This window comes from Hypomesus transpacificus, chromosome 15, assembly GCF_021917145.1.
Source record: "Hypomesus transpacificus isolate Combined female chromosome 15, fHypTra1, whole genome shotgun sequence".
NCBI lineage: Eukaryota > Metazoa > Chordata > Actinopteri > Osmeriformes > Osmeridae > Hypomesus > Hypomesus transpacificus.
Window position 1 is genome coordinate 9,132,155 of NC_061074.1, and position 22,250 is coordinate 9,154,404.

At 50.3% G+C, this 22,250-nt stretch overlaps 1 protein-coding gene across 1 annotated transcript in view; it reads left to right on the forward strand.

Moving 5' to 3' along the window:
• LOC124478245 (rho GTPase-activating protein 35-like) overlaps window positions 1-22,250 on the forward strand; it is a 36,370-nt gene that overhangs the window by 8,748 nt on the left and 5,372 nt on the right. Inside the window, exons 2-5 of the mRNA XM_047036461.1 lie at window positions 12,401-15,702; window positions 15,826-16,377; window positions 18,946-19,084; window positions 21,595-21,672. Coding sequence (XP_046892417.1) covers window positions 12,514-15,702; window positions 15,826-16,377; window positions 18,946-19,084; window positions 21,595-21,672 — 3,958 coding nt within the window. The 5' untranslated portion in view covers window positions 12,401-12,513. The remainder of the gene's footprint in view (window positions 1-12,400; window positions 15,703-15,825; window positions 16,378-18,945; window positions 19,085-21,594; window positions 21,673-22,250) is intronic.

A 22,250-nucleotide genomic window follows, 5' to 3' on the forward strand; every position in this document is an offset into this window, starting at 1 on the left:
TGTGGATGCACAACTGTGTACACGCATTGTTTCCCATAGATTAGAAAGCCATTTGTGGCGGGGGGGGGGGGGGGGGGGGGGGGGGGGGGGGGTCAAAATAATTCCTTTGTTAATAATTCGTTACACAGAACTTTATTATATTAAATATTAATCCAAAATGATTCACACCTTCACAACAATTGTTGCATATGCAGGTAGCAACGCTAGTGCTAAATAACTGTTTAACTGGTCGGCTCCATGACGCCGGGTAAGTAGCTAGGGCTCCTGAGACAGCTCACCAAAAGAACGAATGGGAACCTTTACAAATGTTCGTAGGTAGGTACCTAGCGAAAAGTAGCCTAAACTTTCCTAGACCTTTAGCCACGGCACTAATGCTGAAGGCTCGCTGATATAGCTGTCTGTCTTACTAGAACGGCGTATGTATGCATCGTTGCTAACGTGTGCTGACGTTGTGACTGTGTGTCTGTATGTGAGACAGACCTATGAGTGACAGAGACGGAAAGAGAGCAGGGAAAGGAAATGCAGCTGAACTAATTGACTGCGTGTTTTAACCTAAATAGTGTTACAACAATTTTTTTTACGAAACGCAATATGTGGCGGCCGGTGTTGATTCTGTGGCACACCGCCACAAATTAGTCGATGTGTGGAAAACACAGATAGATGTGTGTTTTGTGTAGGAGAGGGGAAGGCATGTAGTAGGCTATATTGCTGAGGACATGGTGACCAGGTAAACGGTGTCAGAATTGTATGTCCTGGTTCTGTAGGTCATGCAAAGGTCCTGTGGTTTAGTTGGAGTCAGATGGCAGGGTGATTGTGTGTGTGTGAGCCCCCCCCCCCACCTTACCCACACATACACACCGCCAGGCTCTGATTAGCCAAGGGGAAGTGAGGGATGAGGTTTTGTCGTCTAATCTGTTGTCAGATCTCAGCTGACGGGCTTCAGCAGGATGGCTTTAGTGAAATACTGTTCTAGAGAGGACAAATCCTTTCAGATAGAGATCTCTCTCTCTCCCTTTCTCTCTTTCCCTTTCTGTCTCTCAGCCTAAGTCGGCTCACTTCATCTCTTTATCTCTACCTCACTCTGTTTCTCTACCTCTAAATCTCTCTATTGGTGTCTCTCTCACTTCTTTTCTCCTTAGCCTAGGTAGTTCAGTCAGCCCTTATCGTCCCCCCTCCTCTCGTCATCTCGCTTCTCTCACTCTCTGTGTCTTTCTCTCCCTCTCTCTTCGCCTACTTGTAGTATGTGCTGTCTTCTGCAATATGTTTCTCTGTGTTACCTTGAACAGGAAAGACCTGTTCTGATATTTAATGTGTGTGTGTGTGTGTGTGGCGGGGGAAGTGTGTGTGTGTTTTTGCCTGAGGCAGGGAATGTGGCCAGGAATCGCAAACACACTGCACCAAAACATGCATCTTATAAGAACCCCTGCTGTCTAAATGTGTCCCTACTCACGCACGCACAAAGACACAAACACGCTCAGACACACACGCACACACACACTTCCAGCAGCTCCAGTTAATCGCTCTATTGTACCACACAGACAAAGTGTGTGTGTGTTAGAGTGCTGCTGGAAGGAAGGCAGAGAGAATACATCTTCAGAGCAGGTTGATGGATAAGATTATTCTTTCTGTGTGTGGCGTGTTTAATCCACGCTAAGATGCTTAATTAGTCTTAATCTACAGACCACAGACTGAGCAGAACTAACCACGTTAGAAGACACAAATCTCATCATCTGACCGTCTCCTCTCCTCCCCTCTTCTCGTCTTCTCTATTCCTGGCTCCTCGTCTATCCTCTCATTCTGGATCCTCTCTCCTCTCCTCTCCTTGAGAGGTAGGGGAGGAGGGGGAGATGCTGGATGTCTCTGGTGTGTTATGAAGTTAACCCTTTGTGTGTGGTGAAGAGCAGGTCCTACCCTGCCCTGGGCTGTTAGGCCCCCTGCCCCCTCCCTCCATTCTCCTCTCCTCCACCCATCCTCCACCATGGAAGTGTTTCCCCTGTCGCTGACACACTTCCTGTCCTCGATCCATCTGACTCCCCCCCTGGGGCTGTGTGTATGACTGTGTATGTACGTGGGTGTCTGTGTATGGCTGTGTATGGATATGCATGTCTCTCTCTCTGTCTGTTTTTGTGTGTTTGTGTCACCTGACCGTGTCCAGTGAAAACCTTCCCTGTCCTGGGTATGCTGTTGTAGGGTCTGGGGTTGGGTTAGATCTGTTATAAAGACTTATGCAGTTATGTACTTTCACACTCACACATGCACCGACACACACACACACACACACACACACACACACACACACACACACACACACACACACACACACACACACACACACACACACACACACACACCCCTCAGTGCCAGTGTTGTACTGTATCAGGTAACACTGGTGGATCCAGAGGGCTGGTGTATTGTGCTCTGGGCTGATTCGACTGGCTCTGATGCTGCTAGGGCCTTTGTCTCTCTGCTGAATGGAGGAAGGAGAGGAAAGGAGAAGAGAGGAGTGACCTCTATTCCTGTGTAGAGGGAAGGTTTCTGTAAAAATGCTGAGGTGGGCAGATGCCATATCTACCACAGACACAGCACCTGCTGTGTGTGTAGGACCGATGCATTCCTACAACAGCAGATAACACCCCATAGCCCTTAACTCTTACAACACGCTACACTCACACACATACAATCTACTGCACTTTAGCGCTTGAATGCAAGCATTGGGGGATTTCTTGGCAAATGTGTTTGTTCAGGACTTCCTTATTCAGTTTCTTGGAAGATTGCGCTGAGAAGGGTCTAAACATACATACACACACTAGGGCTGGGCGATATATCAAATATTGGCAATAATATCGCAATAATTTTTACGACTATGTAAAATGTGAAAATATCGTGAATATCGAATATAAAAAATATTTTAAAGAAAAATATTATTTGTATTTATTTTTTGCTGGTGTTGCTTGTGTTTTAAGATCGCCGCCTGGCTCCTCTGTATTCACACATACAGACACACACACACGGACACCATTTGTGCTAAAACTTGCACAGGCATTCTCATTTGCTCTCTTTTTGTCCTGTCACATAAGGACCTCTGCATGAATTGTTCCATGTGAGGTTCATTTTGTCAAGTTGCCAGCACCATGTTATGGCAACTGCTTAAATTTGCACTACACATTTTGTACTTTGTAACAATAGCTGTTTTATCTAAATTGTTTTGTTGTTTTCGAATGGAGGCAAAAGAAAATATTGTTATTATTATTTAAATGCAAATGCAAACATATTGAGATATATATATATATATATCGAATACCATACATATTTGGACAATATCGAGATATTTAAAAATAATTCCGCCCAGCCCTAACACACACACACCCTCCTGACAACCACCATAGTCCAACACACAACACACACACCTAAATACCCCTAAACTCCACACCCTAACCTTTCAAGGACACTGTTAACCTGACCTTTCCTTGCATTCACACACACAAGTAATGTTTACCCTCTCTACATTACACTAAGTCTTTATCACTGATACTGCCTAACACAAATCCACCGTCATATGTCTGTTTCCCTAACCCTGTCTGTCTGCGTGCCTGTCTGTCTGCCTACTTTACCCTGCCTGTCTGTCTTTCTGTATGTCTGTCTGCTTACTCTACCCTGTCTGTCTGCATGTCTGGCTGCTTACTCTGCCCTGTCTGTCTATCTCTGTCTGTCTGTGCCTGTCTGTCTCATTCCTTCCTGTTCCTGTCTCCTCCCTGTCTTTTCACCCTCCCATCCCTTCCTCTTCTGCCTCTCTTCCTTCTCCCAACTTTCATTTCTCGGTCTCTCCTACAAACAGTCAGCTAAATGGAAGAGAGAGAGAGGACACAGACACACATGCATGCAGAAGGCTGAGAGACAGGAACGCCTTATCTTCTTCACCAGAGACACTCTGTTCATGTGCCTGCTTGCAAATGAATAATATATGTACACGCACACACACGCATCCCTTTGCAATCTCTGTTAATGCACAATTGTACACACAGGCTATACAGTGTGTGTATTCATGTGCGTGTATGGGTGTTCCTCTGTGCGTGCGTGTGTGTGTATGTGAGTGTGTATGTGAGTGTGTATGTGAGTGTGTATGTGAGTGTGTATGTGACTGTGTTTGCTTCTGGATCTTCTCCGTGTGAGGGGGAGTGTCTCAGGCTGTCTCCATGGTCGTGCTGGGTGATGAATGGGTGTGTTGTTACAGGAGCCAGGTCCACAGCCCTTTATTCTGTCTCTCCTGCACGCGTGTGTGTGTGTGTGTGTGCGTACAACATACAGCACACTGTGAGAGTGTCTACAGCTGCAAAATGTGTGTTTGTATAGTCACACTCTGCCAAGTCCCACAACTTTAGTATGCTAGCTTTAGGACACACTTGTCTGATCAGATAGCTACAGTCATTTCCGTGCGTGTGGCCTTGTTTAAGTACCCTTGTAGTAAACAAAGAACAATGTACCTTGCAGGGACATTTTCTGCGTCCCACAACTTCAAGTGCTATTTCTAAAGGGCTTGAGGGGGCTTGGGGTTAGAATTAGTGTTGGCGTTAGTTTTACATGAAGAGGTTTGGTGTTAGGGAAAACACCATTTTGAATGAGAGTCAATTGCAGGTCCTCAATCGAATAGCAAAACAAAGCAGTTTGTGTGTAGACCAGACTGTAAACTACCTCCCACACCTCTACCGTTCCTCACACAGACCTAGGGGCCAAGGGATCTGAGAAAGTGCTGTCATGGCAAATACACCATAACACACACACACACACACGAGGAGAAGAGAGGCTCTTACTTTTTGTCCCTCTCCTGTGTCTCCTAAACAAGGCCATGAGCACCAAACTGTTGATCTCAGCATTCTGACACCATGGCTGTGTTGTGTGGGGGGGTGTATGAATGAATGTATGTGTCTGTGTGTGTCTGTTGTCTGTACTGTCTCAGATGTGTGTGCACGTGTGTGTGTGTAGTAGTAGATCTACTACAACAGGTCCTGTTACCTGAGCTAGGTCGACAGATGGTGTGTTCTCCTGGGACACAGCCTTACTCTACCACCTGGGTGACACCACCTGCTGACACAGTCTTTATTCTGTATGGGAGGGAGAGAGGGAGGGAAAGAGAGAGAGAGGAGTGTGGGAAACAGGCAAGGCAGAGATGGGATGGAACATGTCTGTAGCACACACTTTCCTTCCATCTCTCTCTCTATTTCAATTTCTCTCTGTGTCCTCCCCTCTGTCCCTCCACCCCTCTCTTCGTCCCTCCCCTCTCTCATTCCCCCCCTCTCCACTTCTTCACGTATCTAAATGGGAATCTGACTGAAGATAAACATGACTTCAGAGCTCAGCAAACACACCAACCAGCAGAGAGGGATGGAGGGATGGAGGGGAACGAAAAGATGGAGATATGGCGAGATGAGGCAGAGGGGTGATGGCGAGATCTCCTTTTCTCTTTCTTAACCTCCACCCTGCCCTCGTATTGCCATGGAGATCTGGTGAACAGAGGAAAAGAGAAAGAGAAAAGAGACACAGACAAACGAAAATGAGACCGAAAGGGAGAGAGAGAGACAGAGGAAAAATAAAGAGGACTTAGAAGACCAATCCTTCTTTACCTCCACAGAAAGGATCTCAGTTTATCGATACACACACAATGAATATGGGAACGTGTGTGGTGTATCTCATCAATACTGAGATAGACACATGGACAATGGCAGGCAAGTCTGTGTGCCTATTGTCTGTGTGTCTCGTGTGTGTGTGTGTGTGTGTGTGTATGCGTGTGTCGGGAGGCTCATTTAAAATGGATGACCAAGCATAACCCTCCAACCTCTGGACTAGCTGCTCCAGGGCCTGTCAGCTCCGCCTGTCTCTGCTGTGCTCTTCTCACTCTGCAGACACACACACACACACACTCTGAACATTTTGATTTTCAGTACAGCCTCAGTCCAGGGTTGAGTCGGGCAACACCTGTTTGTCGCAACCGAACGGAAGAGAGGTAAAGAGCGAGGGAGTGAAGGGAGAAGGGAGGGATGAGGAGCGTGACGGAGGGATGAGGGAGGGATGAGGAGCGTGACGGAGGGAGGAGGAGCGTGACGGAGGGATGAGGAGCGTGACGGAGGGATGAGGAGCGTGACGGAGGGATGAGGGAGGGATGAGGAGCGTGACGGAGGGAGGAGGAGCGTGACGGAGGGATGAGGAGCGTGACGGAGGGAGAAGGGAGGGATGAGGAGCGTGACGGAGGGAGGAGGGAGGGATGAGGAGCGTGACGGAGGGATGAGGAGCGTGACGGAGGGAGGAGGAGCGTGACGGAGGGATGAGGAGCGTGACAGAGGGAGGAGGGAGGGATGAGGAGCGTGACGGAGGGATGAGGAGCGTGACGGAGGGAGGAGGGAGGGATGAGGAGCGTGACGGAGGGATGAGGAGCGTGACGGAGGGAGGAGGAAGGGATGAGGAGCGTGACGGAGGGAGGAGGAGCGTGACGGAGGGAGGAGGAGCGTGACGGAGGGATGAGGGAGGGATGAGGAGCGTGACGGAGGGAGGAGGGAGGGATGAGAAGCGTGACGTAGGGAGGAGGAGCGTGACGGAGGGATGAGGAGCGTGACGGAGGGATGAGGAGCGTGACGGAGGGAGAAGGGAGGGATGAGGAGCGTGACGGAGGGAGGAGGGAGGGATGAGGAGCGTGACGGAGGGAGGAGGGAGGGATGCAGGGCAGGATGAGGTAGTCCTGTGTAAGAGTTATTAAAGCAGGGACCTAATTTGTTTTGTTTTTTCTGTTCCTCCATTATGAATCACACATTAGGAATAGCAGAGGGATGAATGGGGATCGAGAAAGGAAGGGATGAAGCGAGGGAGGGAAGGGAGGAAAAATAATGAGTAATGCTGTCGGAGTGAGTGAGAGAGTTTACTCTGGGGAATGGAGAGACAAAGAATGGGAGGGAGAGAGAGAGAGAGCTAAGAAAGCAAAAAGGGAGGAAGACCGAGAGGATGGAGTAAAAAGCTTAACATCCATCTGCCTTGGAGCCAAGACTTGGTTACTGTGGCAACAAGTGAATTGACACGGTGGCAGGTTCAGGTGCTTCACACATCTTTTTCTCTTGTCCTCTCTCTCTCCCTCCTCTCTTCAGCTCTCTCTTCCTCTTTCTGTCTTGCTCCACACCCTCTCTCAATCTTTCTACCACCCTCCTCTTTCTCTCCTCACCCTCTCTCTCTCACTCTCTCTCACTCTCTCTCTCTGTCTACATTGTTAAACATGATGAATGTGATGGCAGTGCAGAATGACTTGAGGTGTGATTCTCTGTGGGATGCCTCCACCCTGCTAACTGTTACACTACAGAAGGTCTGTGTGTGTACATATGGGTGTGTGTGTGTGTACGTGCGTGTTCGTTTGTGTAGCAGCTTGTCGGCAGAACAGATGAGGACTTGAGAGGAGCCCTGCAACCCATTAGCCAACCACACGTACTGAGCACTTACCAGAACCCTGGTGTTAACCTTCACTCTCTCCCCTTCCTCTCACCCCTCCTCCCCCACTCTAGATTTCTCTGGCCTTCCCTTCTTTCTTCAGCACTCCTGCCTGTCTTTGATGGCTTGTGTTGACACGTCAGACACTAGGTGTCCTGGCTGATTGCGCCACACGTTGCTTTCTCTGTCTCTCCTCCTATATCTCTCTCTTCCCCTCCCTCCCTCCCTCCCTCCCTCCCTCCCTCCCTCCCTCCCTCCCTCCCTCCCTCCCTCCCTCCCTCCCTCCCTCCCTCCCTCCCTCCCTCTCTCTCTCTCTCTCTCTCTGATCCTTTCATTCCTGTCAAATTGAGTTTTAATTGCTTGGAGACTGCAGTCATGCATGAACATTTGTCTGGGTCTAGGAGAGGGAACCGTTTATCTAAAGGCTTCTTTTAAAGACGGAGCCTACCTAATGTGTGTGTGTGTGTGTGTTTGTGTGTGGGAGAGAGAGAGGTGTGAATGTTTGGTATCTTCGCTGTAGCATATGGAGTGCCATAAGTGTGTGTTTCTGCTTCTACCCTTTGTGTGCGTGTGCGTGTACAACTGCATGTATGAAGGCCATCTGTCGCCTAGCTACGGGTACAGAGTACTCTCGTTGGCGTCACCTCCCCTGTCCTGTTCTCTCAGATCACTGGGTTTGTCCGGTACAGTTCTGGGTTCTATGTCCATACAGGTCAGAGTTCCAGTCCCTTCCCTCAGATGGGAAAGGCTTTATGACTAGGTTCTACTGGGTCCTGCTGCAGAACACTCACAGATTTCTGTCTGTGTTTTGGTAAAAAGGGCTTTTTTTCATTTCATAGTGGGTTCTTTCTCACAAGCATACACACATTAGAGACACACACACCTGTTCTGCCAAACTAATTATCAGACTGTTAGCCTGGCAGGTCAGGAGGGAGTGTCTACAGCTGGAGTCACTCCTATTCACTTTTTTGTGTGTGTGTGAGTGTGAGAGAGACAGATATAGAGTGAGAGTGAATTATACAGAATACAAATATTCGGACACAAACCCATAATAAACTGGTTCAGTTGTCAAGCATTCATGTTGAATCTGTCATGGTTGGTGGTTGGACTGGACACAGAGCCCAACGCGACATGGGAAATGTTCTAATGAGCAAAAGCAGAGATATTGGAAGTGGTTGTGGGGTGGGGCCTCATCACTGAGCCCCCTGTATTTCTTAGCACACTGTATTATTTAGCCCAACAGGAGAGTTAAGTGTTCTGAGATACACCACTGAGGGCTTGTGTGTGTTTGTGTGTGTGTGTGATCGTGCAAGTTTGTTTGTTTGCTCATTGTAGGATCAATAACTGTCAACCTTCATTTTCCTTTTGGCAGTGTTATCAGTAGTCTTGTGTGTGTGTGTGTCCCAGATGTAGGCTTAACCCCATCCTGACCTTTCCATCTACATCTGTACACCTTCCATGCCTCTTCCCTTCCACCCATTTTCTGTAACCCTACTCACCGTTCTTAATTCAATTGATTTTTATTTTCCTGTCTTCCTGTGTGTCTGTCCTTTCTACTATGTTTTAGGTCCCTCCCCTCTTTTCCATCTGTTCCCCTCCTATCATTCCTCCCTCACTCCTCCCATCTAGAAACGACCCCACTATCTCATACTGGGCAGGCCAAGACGGGAAGAGGAAGTGACCTCACACCGGGGTGTCATCATGTGTGACATGGCATAGCTCACTAGTCATATTTTGGACTGTTAGTGCATGTGTGTTTTTTCCTGTGTGTATATGTTTATGCCTGTGTGTGTTGCATGCCTGTGAGTGCTGTGACAAAGCAGTACTGATGGGATTGGGTAGATGTGCTAGTCTGGGATTAAGTCAGGGTTGTATGAGATCACACTGAAGCTCCAGGAGATGAGGGATGCAGAGACGCTAATCCAGAGAGAGGGAGAGAGTTCATAATCCCCCTGGAAAACTGACCATCCACCCAGATTACAACTCCGTTTGGAGTTCCGTACAGTCCATCACTGGGAAGTCGAGAGCTGGTGTGTGTTTGTGTTTGAGAGAGGGAGGGAGGGAAGGAGAGAGAGATGGAGAGAGAGGGAATGTGTATTATTTGGCCCAACAGGAGAGTTAAGTGTTCTGAGATACACCACTGAGGGTTTGTTTGCTGTGTGTGTGTGTGTGTGTGTTAGTGGTTGAGTGGACAGATAAGTGAAGCGGAGGAATGAAAAACATGCACATCCTGTTGGTAAATGATAGATGGCTTCATAATGGAAACAGGCAAACAACATGTGTGTGTGCATGTGTGTTCACAGATGACTGTCAGTGTCATTCTGTTGAGTTCCCCAGAGGAGAACGTTCACCTCCGGGAGAGGAAAACTGTCATCGTAGACACACGCACTAAATCTATCATCCCTGCCTCCCCCTCACACCCCCTCCCCCTCTCTCCCACCCTACCCCTCCCTCCCTCCCTGCCTTGTCCATGTCTCCTTCTATCCATCCCCCTGCTCTCCGTCCATCCCTCCATCCATTCCCCCCACCCCTCCACTCTCCGTTGGAGAGTCAGAGCAGGAAGTGGGGTCCGTGTGAGGCCTCCTGTCAGGCCTGTGGGCCCGCACTAATGGACACCAGGTCTCCTGAGAGAGTGAAGAGGGGGGCCATGCACACAGAGAGGGGGAGAGGAGCAAGATAAGGAGAGAGTGAGGGATGGAGAAAGGGAGATGGGAAAGGATGACAGAGAAACGGTGTGAGGGACAGAGGTGCAGGGAGACAGAGATGATCATTACGATGAGGAATGACCCACATGACCCGGTGGGTCGTATGTATGGAACACTGGAGAGTCACTCTTCTATCCTCAAGCCTACGCTCCGAATATTCCCATGTTCCAACTGGTGTGGCATCCTCGACCCACAATGGGACTGAATGTTGCTTCATCTGGTTGTTTACCTCCCCTCTGATTGGACGGTCAAGGGGGCAGGAGAGAAAACAGGAAGTAATTGCATTAGAACTATTTATTTTGGAATTCTTATTTGGAGGTTGTCCCTGAAATATCCCAGATTTCAAAGTATTGTGGAGACGCAAGCACACACGCCTGTGCTTGGCGCTGGAGGCACACTTGGCCATGCTCTGACCAGCAGCTGTTCCTCTGCTAGTCAGCGTATGGCTGGAGTCTGGCTGGACAGTTTACTGTCTGGTCTTCTTCACAGCCTAAAATCTGAGGATCTCCTCTCATAGACTGTGTGTGTGTGTTTGTGTGTGTATTGCTACCAGAAACATGCCATGGCAACTCACGATTTCCATATTGAGATGCCATTTTCAGATAAGGACCTGGTTTTGGATATTTCGGATCACCTAGCTGTGTGTCTCTATGTGTGATAGTTGTGTTTATCTGATGGGTTCAGCATGTCTCCCTTCTTACTGCTCTCTCTTCCACCTCTTCTATCTCTGTCCTCCTTCTCATTCTTTCCTGTGCTGGTAGTTTTTTTGAAAGTGGACATTGATTGCAGGATAATTACACTTACACTATCTAACACACACGCACACGCGCGCACACACACACACACATACACAATGGCATTAGGAGTCCATGAGGAGACGCCAATGAATTACCCATGATTCCCTAGGCCTTATCGCCTGTCCCTTTATCGACCTGCCTGCTGTCCAGCTTTACAGCACCGACACAAACTCCTAACTTCCTGGCCTTGTTGATGCATCTCTGCTCACACACAGGTGTGTGAGTCACACCTTTTGATGCATTTTCATGGATGTTTTACCAACAAATATAAAAACGAGAAACCTTCCTTTTGATATGGATTTCCTTTGTGCCGGCGCTCGGTGATGCACTTGGTGAACACCTGGCTTACTCCGCGAGCTGCTGTGATATGGAAGTCAGCCTGTGTGGAATTAGCTTTCCTCTGGCGTTTCATGTCTGGTTATAGTTGTCGAGATTTAAATTTCATTTGAACGTTATTTTTCATGGACTCGGAATTACAAGTGGAAATACCTTGCAGGGGTATGGAGGGCTTTCCAATGTAGTCACTCTTCTCTCTCTCCCTTAATCACTAAAACAGTTTTTTAATGTGCTCAGTTGACTCTAATAGCTGAACCCGTTTGAGCAGTTCTTGATCCCACCTGTGGCGCCTGATTGCACCTGTGGCGTCCAGCTGGAACAGTGCCGCCTTTATCATGAGCAGGAGCCGGCTTGGGGGGAAAACGATCAGCAATTGACACTTCCTCTTTCCCACCACAAAATGTCAGCAAATCAGGACAACTATTACATGTAGGTAACTGTCTGTGCTCATAGGAGCACATCATTAGCGATGCAACATTAGCCTGTCTGACGGGTCCTCTGAGCTTGTTTGTAAAAGTGTTTGTTTGTCCAGAAAATAAGATTCAGCCAGCGCACAGCAGGCCAGTCAAACTGTTTAAAAGGCAGTCGGGTTTCCCTTGTCGCCCAATTAGTAACTCTTGCAGCATAGCGGTTATCAGATCTTTCATCTCTCAGTGTGTGTAATTGTGTGTGACTGCGCCTGTGTGTGTGTGTAGAAAGCAAAGGATGGGGGGGGGGGGGGGTTGCGTGTCTTTGTGGTTAGTCTGTTTTCTAAGATGATAGTTGCAGCCTCAGTCTGATGTTACATCGTTTCAATGATGCAGTTTTACACTGGGTGTGTGTGCGTGTCCATCAGTCAACAATGCTAGCATAGCTGTTAAGTAACATGCAGCATTCCAGGGACTTTGTTGCTGACCCCAATCTGTACAGGAAACCTTCTGAGCTGAAACTAAATCATAAACACTATTAACCTAAAACTGGAACCGTGTGGGGATACAGTAGAGAAATAACTTTAGTAATAAAAACTACACTTCCCCAATCTCTTGTGATTATTCCCCTAACCATCCTAACCATACTAAATACTCTCCCTGTTTCTCTCTCTCCCACCCCAACCTACTCCAGGTCCAGACCCAGTTCTTGCAGTAAGCCCAGTGCATGGAAACAGCACCACCTCCCTTAGCCTCGCTCCTTAGTGCCCCTGGGCATGGCAGGATGATCATCTGCCCGCCATAACCATGGCCAAGAAACAAGATGCCCGGTCGCCCATCTACAACCTGGTGGTGGTGGGCCTCTCCGGCACGGAGCGGGAGAAGGGCCAGTGTGGCGTGGGCAAGTCCTGCCTCTGCAACCGCTACGTCCGGCCCAGCGCCGACGAGTTCCACAAGGAGCACACCTCCGTCCTGAGCACCAGTGATTTCGGAGGTCGTGTGGTGAACAATGACCACTTCCTGTTCTGGGGGGAAGCGGGGCGGACCCTGGAAGAAGGGCCAGAGTGCCGGATGCACGTGGTGGAGCAGACAGAGTTCATAGACGATCAGACGTTCCAGCCACACCGGAGCACCGCGCTGCAGCCCTACATCAAGAGGGCGGCGTCGACCAAACTCGCGTCGGCCGAGAAGCTGATGTACGTGTGCACAGACCAGCTGGGTCTGGAGCAGGACTTTGAGCAGAAGCAGATGCCGGAGGGGAAGCTGCAGGTGGACGGCTTCCTGCTCTGTGTGGACGTCAGCCGGGGGATGAACCGCAGCTTCGAGGACCAGATGAAATTTGTGACCAATCTCTACAACCAGCTGGCCAAGACCAAGAAGCCAGTGGTGTTGGCTCTCACCAAGTGCGACGAAGGGGTGGAGCGCTACATCAAGGACTCGCATGCATTCGCCCTGGCGAAGAAGAACCTGCAGGTGGTGGAGACGTCCGCGTGCTCTAACATCAATGTGGACTTGGCCTTCGTGACTCTGGTCCAGCTCATCGATAAGGGCAGGGGAAAGCCCAGGATCATTCCCTACTATGAGGCTCTGAAGCAACAGAGTCAGCAGATTGCCTCGGCTAAGGACCGCTACGAGTGGCAGGTCAGCCGGATCGTCAAGAACCACAACGATACCTGGCTGGCCACCAATCAGAGAATGCAGACGTCGCCAGAGTACAAGGAGTACGTGTTTCTGAAAGGAACTTTAAAGGCAAAGGAACTCTTCCAGCAGCACGTCCAGAGACTCAAATTCGAGCACATCGACAGGAGGAAGAAGATTTATCTGAGTAAGCTCCCTCATGCCCTGAATTCACTGGTCCCTGAGCTGGACGAGGTCAACCACCTCAGCTGGTCAGGCGTCCAGAAAGTTCTGGAAACCAAAAGGGATTTTGGCCATCTGTTTGTGGTGCTGGATCGAACGCCCTGGGACAAAACGGCGCACATCGACAACATGGAGGACGACAGGATACCCCAGGACCTCCTGGAGACGATCGAAGCGGAGGTGGTTTACAGCGAGCACCTGGAGCGCCTGCGCCGGGAGCGCAAACGCAGAGAGCTGAGGTGCGAGTTCAAGGACAGGCTGGCCGCCTCCCCCTTCATCACGGCGGGGAAGCCGTGGGAGGAGGCCAGGAGCTTCATCATGAACGAGGAGTTCTACCAGTGGCTGGATGAGTCCGAGTACCTGGAGATCTACAACAAGCACCAGAAGGAGGTCATCGAGCAGTGCAAAGAGGACTTCCAGGAACTCCTTCTGGAATATTCCGAGCTCTTCTACGAGCTGGAGGTAGACGCTAAGCCCAGTAAGGAGAAGATGGGTGCCATCCAGGAGGCGTTGGGAGATGAGCCCAGGTTTAAAGCCCTGCAGAAGCTGCAGGCCGAGAGGGACGCTCTGGTGTTGAAGCATATCCACTTTGTCTACCACCCCACCAAGGAGACCTGCCCCAGCAGTCCCCACTGTGTGGACGGGAAGATCGAGCAGATCCTGGCCTCGCGCTTCCCCACCCGCTACTCCTCCACCTCCGACAGCCAGCGGGCCGCAGAGGGCAAGGCTGACCGCATCAACGTGGTCATCCTGGGAAGGGACGGCTTGGCTAGAGAGATGGCCAAGGAAATCCGGGCACTTTGCACCAGTGACGACCGCTATGTCCTGGAAGGGAGGACTTACGAGTTGACCCTTCGGCCGATAGAGGGTAACGTACGTCTGCCTGTCAACTCGTTCCACACGCCCACCTTCACACCGCACGGCTGCCTCTGTCTGTACAACTCAAAGGAGTCCCTGTCGTATGTGGTGGAGAGCCTGGAGAAGCTGAGGGAGGCCACCCTGGGCAGGAGGGAGCGGGAGAACAGTCTGGCCCACCTCCCGCTCTCCCTTCTCCTGGTCACTAAGCGGGGGGTTGGCTCCATCGGGGACATTGGAGGCGAGACGACCCAGACGCTGATCCAGCAGGGGCAGCAGGTGGCTGGGAAGCTGCAGTGCTCCTACCTGGAACCCTCCAGCCCTGGCCTGAGCTTTGGGCGCAACATCAGTGAGAAGCAGATCAACCAGATGCTGAAGGGCCTCCTGGACTCCCGCAAGAGCATGGGGAGCAGCTCTCCTCCCTTAGCCCCTCCATCCCCGCTAGGCTTACGGGACTCCCAGCCTCACCCCCAGCAGGGGGGCTCAGAGGCCGACCTGAGGATCGTCATGTGTCTGATGTGCGGGGACTCCTACGACGTGGAGCAGCTCCTGTCTCCCCTCCTCCTCCCCCAGCACTGCCGCCCGGCCTCCAACCTCAGCAGCGGCACCTCGGTGCTCCTGGACCTGAGCGTGGGAGGCCAGAGGCAGAGCATCGACCTCTCCCTCCTCTCCTTCCACTCCTCCTTCTCCCTCCGCAAGAGCCAGCTGGTCCACGGGTACATCGCCGCCTACTCTGCCCGCCGCAAGGCCTCCATGGAGACCCTGTGTGCCTTCCTGTGCGAGATCCAGGACATCATCCCCATCCAGCTGCTGGCGGTGGGGGAGAGCCAGGTGGAGCTGACAGAGTCGGAGGCCGCCAGGGAGCAGGTGAGCCAGGGGGAGGAGCTGGCTCGCGAGATCGAGGCGAGGTTCAACACGGTGGTGTGCGGACCGGGAGGGGTGGTGGGGGGGCTGCACAAGATGGACCTCTTCCAGTCCTTCCTCAAGGAGGTGGTGGAGAAGCGGACGATTGTGGAGGCCACGCACATGTACGACAACGTGGCTGAGCTGTGCACTAATGAGAGCGTGAGCCCACACAGGTGTGCATCACCCAGTCCCGTCAACACGCTGCTGGACTCCGAAGATGACATCGAGCCCTCGCCGCCCTACGCCACGCTTATGAACGACGGATCCCTTCCCTCACTTTTCGGCAAACTGGATCTGGAAACCAGTGACCGCTTCTCGGTCATCTCGGAGATCAGCACCTTCGAGAGCAAGCTCAACAACAAGGTGCCCCCTCAGGTAAGGGAACACACATTTGTCTGAAAACACACAAAAAAAAACGGATGTTATTCATAATAATATATATTTTGCCTGTTCATGTCTAGCACAGTTTTTAATCCAGGTTGCTTCACTCTCTTACAGGTGAAGCCTAAGCCCGTCCGCAAGGTGAACCTGGGCCCCTACATGGAGCAGCAGCAGGGAGGCACCACACGCCGCTCTCTCCCCCAGACGGTGAGCTGGGCCCCGGGCAGCGACGGTGGCTATGACCCCTCCGACTACGCGGAGCCTGTGGACGCCGTCTCCAAGCCCCGGCCCACGGAGGAGGAGAACATCTACTCGGTCCCCCACGACAGCACGCAGGGCAAGATCATCACCATCCGCAACGCCAATGGCAGCGGCGTTACCGGGGGCAACGGGTCCGACAGTGAAGCAGACAGCAGCTCCCTGGAGCGGAGGAGAAAACTATCGATAGGGATGAAGCCTCAGCTGTACCGCGACCGATCCAAACGTCTGGGCAAGTTCAGCAGCTTCAGAACCAGCTTCTCCATTGGCAGCGACGACGAGATGGGAGGGCCCCCCAAAACAAATCAGGACGAAGTGGGCGGGGCTAACAAAGGCGACAGCTCTGTCAACGAAGAAGGCGAGGATTCTAAAAAGAAGAATATACTGAGGAGCTTGCGTAGGACAACCAAGGTATGGACTGGAAGTGTGTGTGTGTGTGTGGTTTGTCTGTGTTTGTTTGTGTGTAGATCCACGTTTCATTGTTGTTTTCCCTCAGACACAACTCATGACAGTACACCGCATATGATGTCAGTACCCATGTTACAGTTCATTCATCTCACTCACTGATTCCTACAATGCTTCGCTAAATGAAAGCATTAACGTGGGAAACCTCCCCCCGCCTTACCGTTCCTCCCCCCTATACCGTGGTTAGTGTTTTATCCTGGATTAAACTATCTCACTAATCACACATTATTACGTAGCAGACGCTCAGTTGCAGTCAACGGTGAGTGAGAGTGTTCTAAAGATACTCTTCACAGCTGCGCTCTCTCTTGACTCTCACACACATGCACTCACCCTCCTCAAGCATACCACTCTAAAGCATCTGACCCAGCGCTGTTAGGCTTATCTCACTTGGTGCTCAGTCACACCCCGAGACAGAGACAGAGGTGGCACCTGAGTGGGAAGGAAGGGTGGGGGTGTGTGTGTGTGTGTGATGGTTATTATCATGACTGTCAGGAGTGAGGACGGAACAGAAGCTGGGTGATTGGTGTTCTCTTTCTCTTTGACACACACACACACACACGAACACTTACAACACACAAACACACACAAACTATTTATATTCCCCTAATACTCTTATAAAACAGTTTTTGCTCCCATACTCCCTAGGTCCTCTAGCATATTTCCTATGTCCTAGCACTTTGCTCTTGTGCGGTATGTCCTAGACCTGGCACATAGTCAAGATAAAGACACATTTTACAGATTGTACTGGTCGAGTAGAGCTTGGCATAGCTCTCTCGTTTGAGGCCGGAAACATTTGCTCTCTCTTTCTCGGATCCTGCAGCTTTTGAAACCTCCCCTCAGCTGACAAGTGGAATGTTTCAAATTCCTGTTACACCTAGTTACACTTTACTGCCCCCTGGACTGCAGAGAGGAGAGAAAGGGAGACAGAGAAAGAGAGAGAGCAATGGGGAGGCAGGGAGGGAGAGAAGAGAGGGGGAGAGACAGACAGACAGACAGACAGACAGACAGACAGAGAGGGACAGATAGATAGATAGACATATATAGAGATGGGCGAGACAGAGAAGGGTGGAGACAAAGAAAGAAAGATGAGAAAATAAACTGGAAGGGAGATGGGGAGAAATAAAGAGAACCGACATAGTCTGAAAGCATGAAATGGTGAGTGTGTGTTTGCTTGCCCTGTGTGCTGGCAATGGAAAGCTGTTTTGTCTTCTCAGCATTGGCAGCATATCCTGTCTCTGTCAGCAACACCAGAACTGAATGACAGAGAAAGGGAGGGAGGGTGAGAGTGGAGGAAAGGAGAGAGGAGAGGAGAGTGTTAGCAACAAGGACTGGCCAGAAGGCTGAACAGCAGGGGGAAAGGAGGAGGGGAGCGATGGAAGGAGTGAGGGTGAGAGGGAACAGAGGGAGGAGGAAAGGAGGTAGAGTAAGAGGGCGAAGCCAGGTTATGGTAAAAGTTTCAAACAACGACAGGCAGACAGGAGGGATGAAAGGATGAGTAAAAGAGAGGAAGGTATTGAGGCAGGAATGCCTGCCAGTGATGACATAGGAGGGAGGGTCTTAGGGGGAGGGAGGAAGGAGTGAAGTCGAGGTAGATATGGAGAGGTGGAGGAGTTGGGCCTTGTGCAAAAGTAGAGAAACGGCCGTCTAAAGAAGAACAGGTCTCTCTGAAGGGCGCGTTGTTGAAGAAAACAACTGAGAGAGAGAGATTAGAAAGGATGAGTAGAAAGAGGTATTTCAAGAATTAAATCAGGCAGATGGTAAAAGTAAGTGAGTTTTTGATGCTGTAGTGTGTGGGTGTGTGAACATGCGTGGGTACTTGCTGTTGTATCTAGAGCAGTCTCTCCGTAATGAACGTTTTACTGCTCTCTAATTCTGACAACCTCTCAGCTCTTCCTCTGAGCCCCAAAGCCCAGCCAGCCATGCAGCCCTGGCTCACAACCTTCCCCAGGAGGGCTCACCCGAGGGGGGCGGGCAGATTACTAGAGCCCCAGGCCTCTTGGGCCTAGTAAGCGTTGCAGTCACAGCTCAGTAGAAAACAGACGTGTCATATCCGCTGCCCCTCACACAGGAGGAGCTGGAATAAAACAGCATTAATATGAGGATAAAAGTACAAGAGGAGTCAGTTAGAAACTAATTAAAACCTGTCCAGTTGAAGAACAAATGTCCCAGGGGAGAGAGTGCAGTGGAAGGAGACAGGGAGAAGAGGATAGAGAGAGCACTGAGAGGTGAAGAGTGGAACAGATGTGTATTACACAAACACGCTCACACATACACACTCACAGGCACACACGTACACAGCTTAAGACAGGAATGTATGATCTGGTATCAGTTTAAGCCTCAGAGGAAATTCCATGCGGGTGCAACGTGTATTTGTGTTTTGGTGTTCGTAAATTAGATTGCATCTAATGTGTAGTAGCAAATCGGGAAGAATGACATGGCTGAAAACATTTACCTCACTCTCTTTCTTCTCTTCCCTCTCTTCCTGTCTTCTTATACCTCTCTTCCTGCTTTCAGAAACCACGTGCCAAGCCCCGCCATTCCCTCTCCAAGCCTGAAAGTAACTACTTTGGCGTGCCATTGGTCAACGTGGTCACCCCAGAACGTCCAATCCCCGTCTTCATAGACAAGTGTATCCGTTACATTGAGACCACAGGTGAGTCTGGAATGTGTGTGTATGTGTGTGTATGTGTGTGTCTTTGTGCGTGCCTACAGAGAGGTCAGTTCAGGTCCAGCGTGTTCCTACTCAAGTCGTGCCACACGAAGGTTGCCACAGCAACATGACTTATTGACGTGTTTCACAGTGGTGCATTCCTGCCATATCAGAGTTCTGATAACTTCTGTATCAGTGTCAGAGCTAGCACGGTGTGTATAGCTCCGTGTGTCAGAGCTTCCATGGTGTGTAAGCGTGTGTTAGAGCTAGCATGGTGTGTATAAGAGTTAGAGCTAGCATGGTGTGTATAAGAGTTAGAGCTAGCATGGTGTGTAAGTGTGTGTTAGTCAAAGCTAGCATGGTGGGTGTATATGTGTGTTTGAGCTAGCATGATGTGTATAAGTGTGTTAGAATGTGCTCTTCCTCCCTCCTTCTCATCCCTCCCCCTTCTAAGAACCCTTTCCCCCTTCTTCTCCTTTGTCTGTCTTGCATAGGGGCATGAGATAGGCATCTGTGATTAAAGCTCATGTCTTGTTGTTTAAAGTATTCAGCATTCCAGATTCAGCTTACTCTTCCCAACCCTCCCCTCTCTCTCCCTCCCCCCTTCTCTCGCTTCTCTCCCTCCCTCTCCACTAATCCTCCATTTCCTCTCCTCTCTTCCACATCAGCCTCCTCTGTGTCCTTCCCTCTTTACCTTTTCCCCCCCAGTCCACTCATCCACTTACTCTGTTCTTTTCACCCACTTAGTTTCTCATTTATTACACACCCGCTCCTTCCGTCTCTCCTTACCTTCCGTCCTTCTCCCCCCCCCCCCCCCCTTCCTCCCCTCCATCCCTTCATCCCTCCCTTTTGGCCATGTTCATGCCTGATAGCTTTCTCACTCAGATCAATATCACAGAGCAGGAAATTAGAACAATCTTTGGGCTCAGCTGTGTGTGTGTGTGCGCGCACGTGTGTGTGTGTGCTAAGGAGGAACATGTTCTGCAACTTACAGCCCAAAGCCAGATTCATAGATAACACACATTCTTTAATTTTAACACACACACACACACACACACACACACACACACACACACACACAGAGAGACAGACTTATGGATGCTAATGTAAGGTAACTCTTGGACTTTATATCCCTATGAACTCCTATCTCTAACCTTCACTCTCTCTCTCTCTCTCTCTCTCTCTCTCTCTCTCTCTCTCTCTCTCTCTCTCTCTATCTCTCACTCTCTCTCACACTCTCTCTGTCTTTCTCTCCCTCCCTCTCCCTCTCCTTTTCTCTTGCGTGCCCTGTTATACTAGTTTATATTACTGTGCGTATGTTGTGAGATGATGGATGTGTATTAGCATGCGTGGACACACCTGCTCCCTGTGTCGTTCGCCGTGGGGATGTAAAGGGCAGCAGCCAGAGAAAGCACGTCTCCGTGGTGACCTGTGAGCACGGTTCCTGGTTGCCGGCGGTGACAGTGCCATGTCTGGGCAGAGGGTTGGGTATGTCTACAGGCCTGAGGAACCAACACCAATCTGACATTTAAAACCACTATCTCAGACCTCTGGGCATGTGTGTGTGTGTGTGTGTGTGTGTGGAGGATGGGAGAGGAAAAGAGAGAACCAAGGAGAGAAGAAGGGAGAGATAAGGGAAGAAGAGGCGGAGGAGAGATAGAGGTGGTGGAGGAGTGATTCTACCAGAAGGCTTGTCTGACGAAGATTTGAGGTAGGAGATGGTCAGGACAGGAAATGGATGCTCTGGCCACATAAAGTGGTCGTGTTTGGCCTCAGGAAGTGGTCATGTTTGCCCACAGGAAGTTTCCATGTTGGTTTGCCCCAGAGGAAACTGCGGTAGCTCTCAGAACAAAGAGCATGATGGGAGTTGACCTCTCCTCCATCCTCCCTCTGTCCTCCCCCCATCCTTCGTCATCTCTCTTTTTGTTCTCTCCCTCCGTTGTTCCCCTTTCCCTCCCTGCTGTCAAGTCAGGGGAGCTGTATTGTCGTATAGGCTACACTGAATGCAGGAGGAGATCGATGAAGGCAGGTTTAACTAAGGACACTGCAATACTTCTCATTTCCTCCTTCCTTCTCTCTCTCTCTCTCTCTCTCTCTCTCTCTCTCTCTCTCTCTCTCTCTCTCTCTCTCTCTCGTGTCTCTGTCTCTCTCTCTCTCTCTCTCTCTCTCTCTCTCTCTCTCTCTCTCTCTCTCGTGTCTCTCCCAGTCAGGGAGCATTTGCATGCTTTGTCTGACAGGCCTGACTGCAGGATGGAGAGAGAGACACAGACTGATGGGCTGTATGTCTCTCTGAGACAGGGATGGGGATATTAAAATAACATGTTGAATTGCAAGCTGAATGATTTCTGTGTAATTAACTATTTTCCCCCCTCCTCCCCTACTCTCCCCCTCTCTCTCTTTTCTGTCCCTCCCTTCTTTACCAATTCTGTCTCCACCTCTAACCTCCCATTATTTCTCTATCTCTCTCTCTCTCTCTCCTGCTCTTTCTCTCTCTCTCTCCCCCTCCCTCTCAGGGCTGACTACTGAAGGGATCTACAGGGTCAGTGGGAACAAAGCTGAGATGGAGAGCATGCAGCGCCAATTTGACCAGGGTGAGTACAACCACACAATGCACACTGATATACTCACACAGCAGCACACACACACACACATTCTCCACTAAAGTATAGGAAAGAGTTGTGTGTGTCCCGGCTCTGCAAAGTTAATAGTGTAGAGTGGATTCCCTTAGTTAGCAGAGAACATCTGTAAGCATTGATCCTCCAGAAGAGGTCTTCTGCTTCCCTGGACCATGCTCCCCCAATCTCCCATCTGTGTGTGATGGCCTGTTTTGTGTGTGTGTGTGTGTGTGTATGGTGTGGGAAGTTAATTACGACCAGATTGGTTTGGTTAATGAACCATGCTGGCTGGCTAGATAGCAGCGTGAGATGGCACTGAGTGTGTGTGTGTGTGTGTGTCTGTACGCCTGGCTGAAGTTGAATTTGCCCTGTGTAATCAGAGTTGAAGCTCTGTGTCGGGTCGATGCTGACCGGACACTAAAGGTGACAATACTATTACTCCTGAGATTACATTACAGATCGCCCCCCGGCAACACCAGAGATAGTCCATCACCTCACACTGTGCTGTAGTACAGATGACCAATCACACCTCAAGCTGTAACACAGGTGACTAA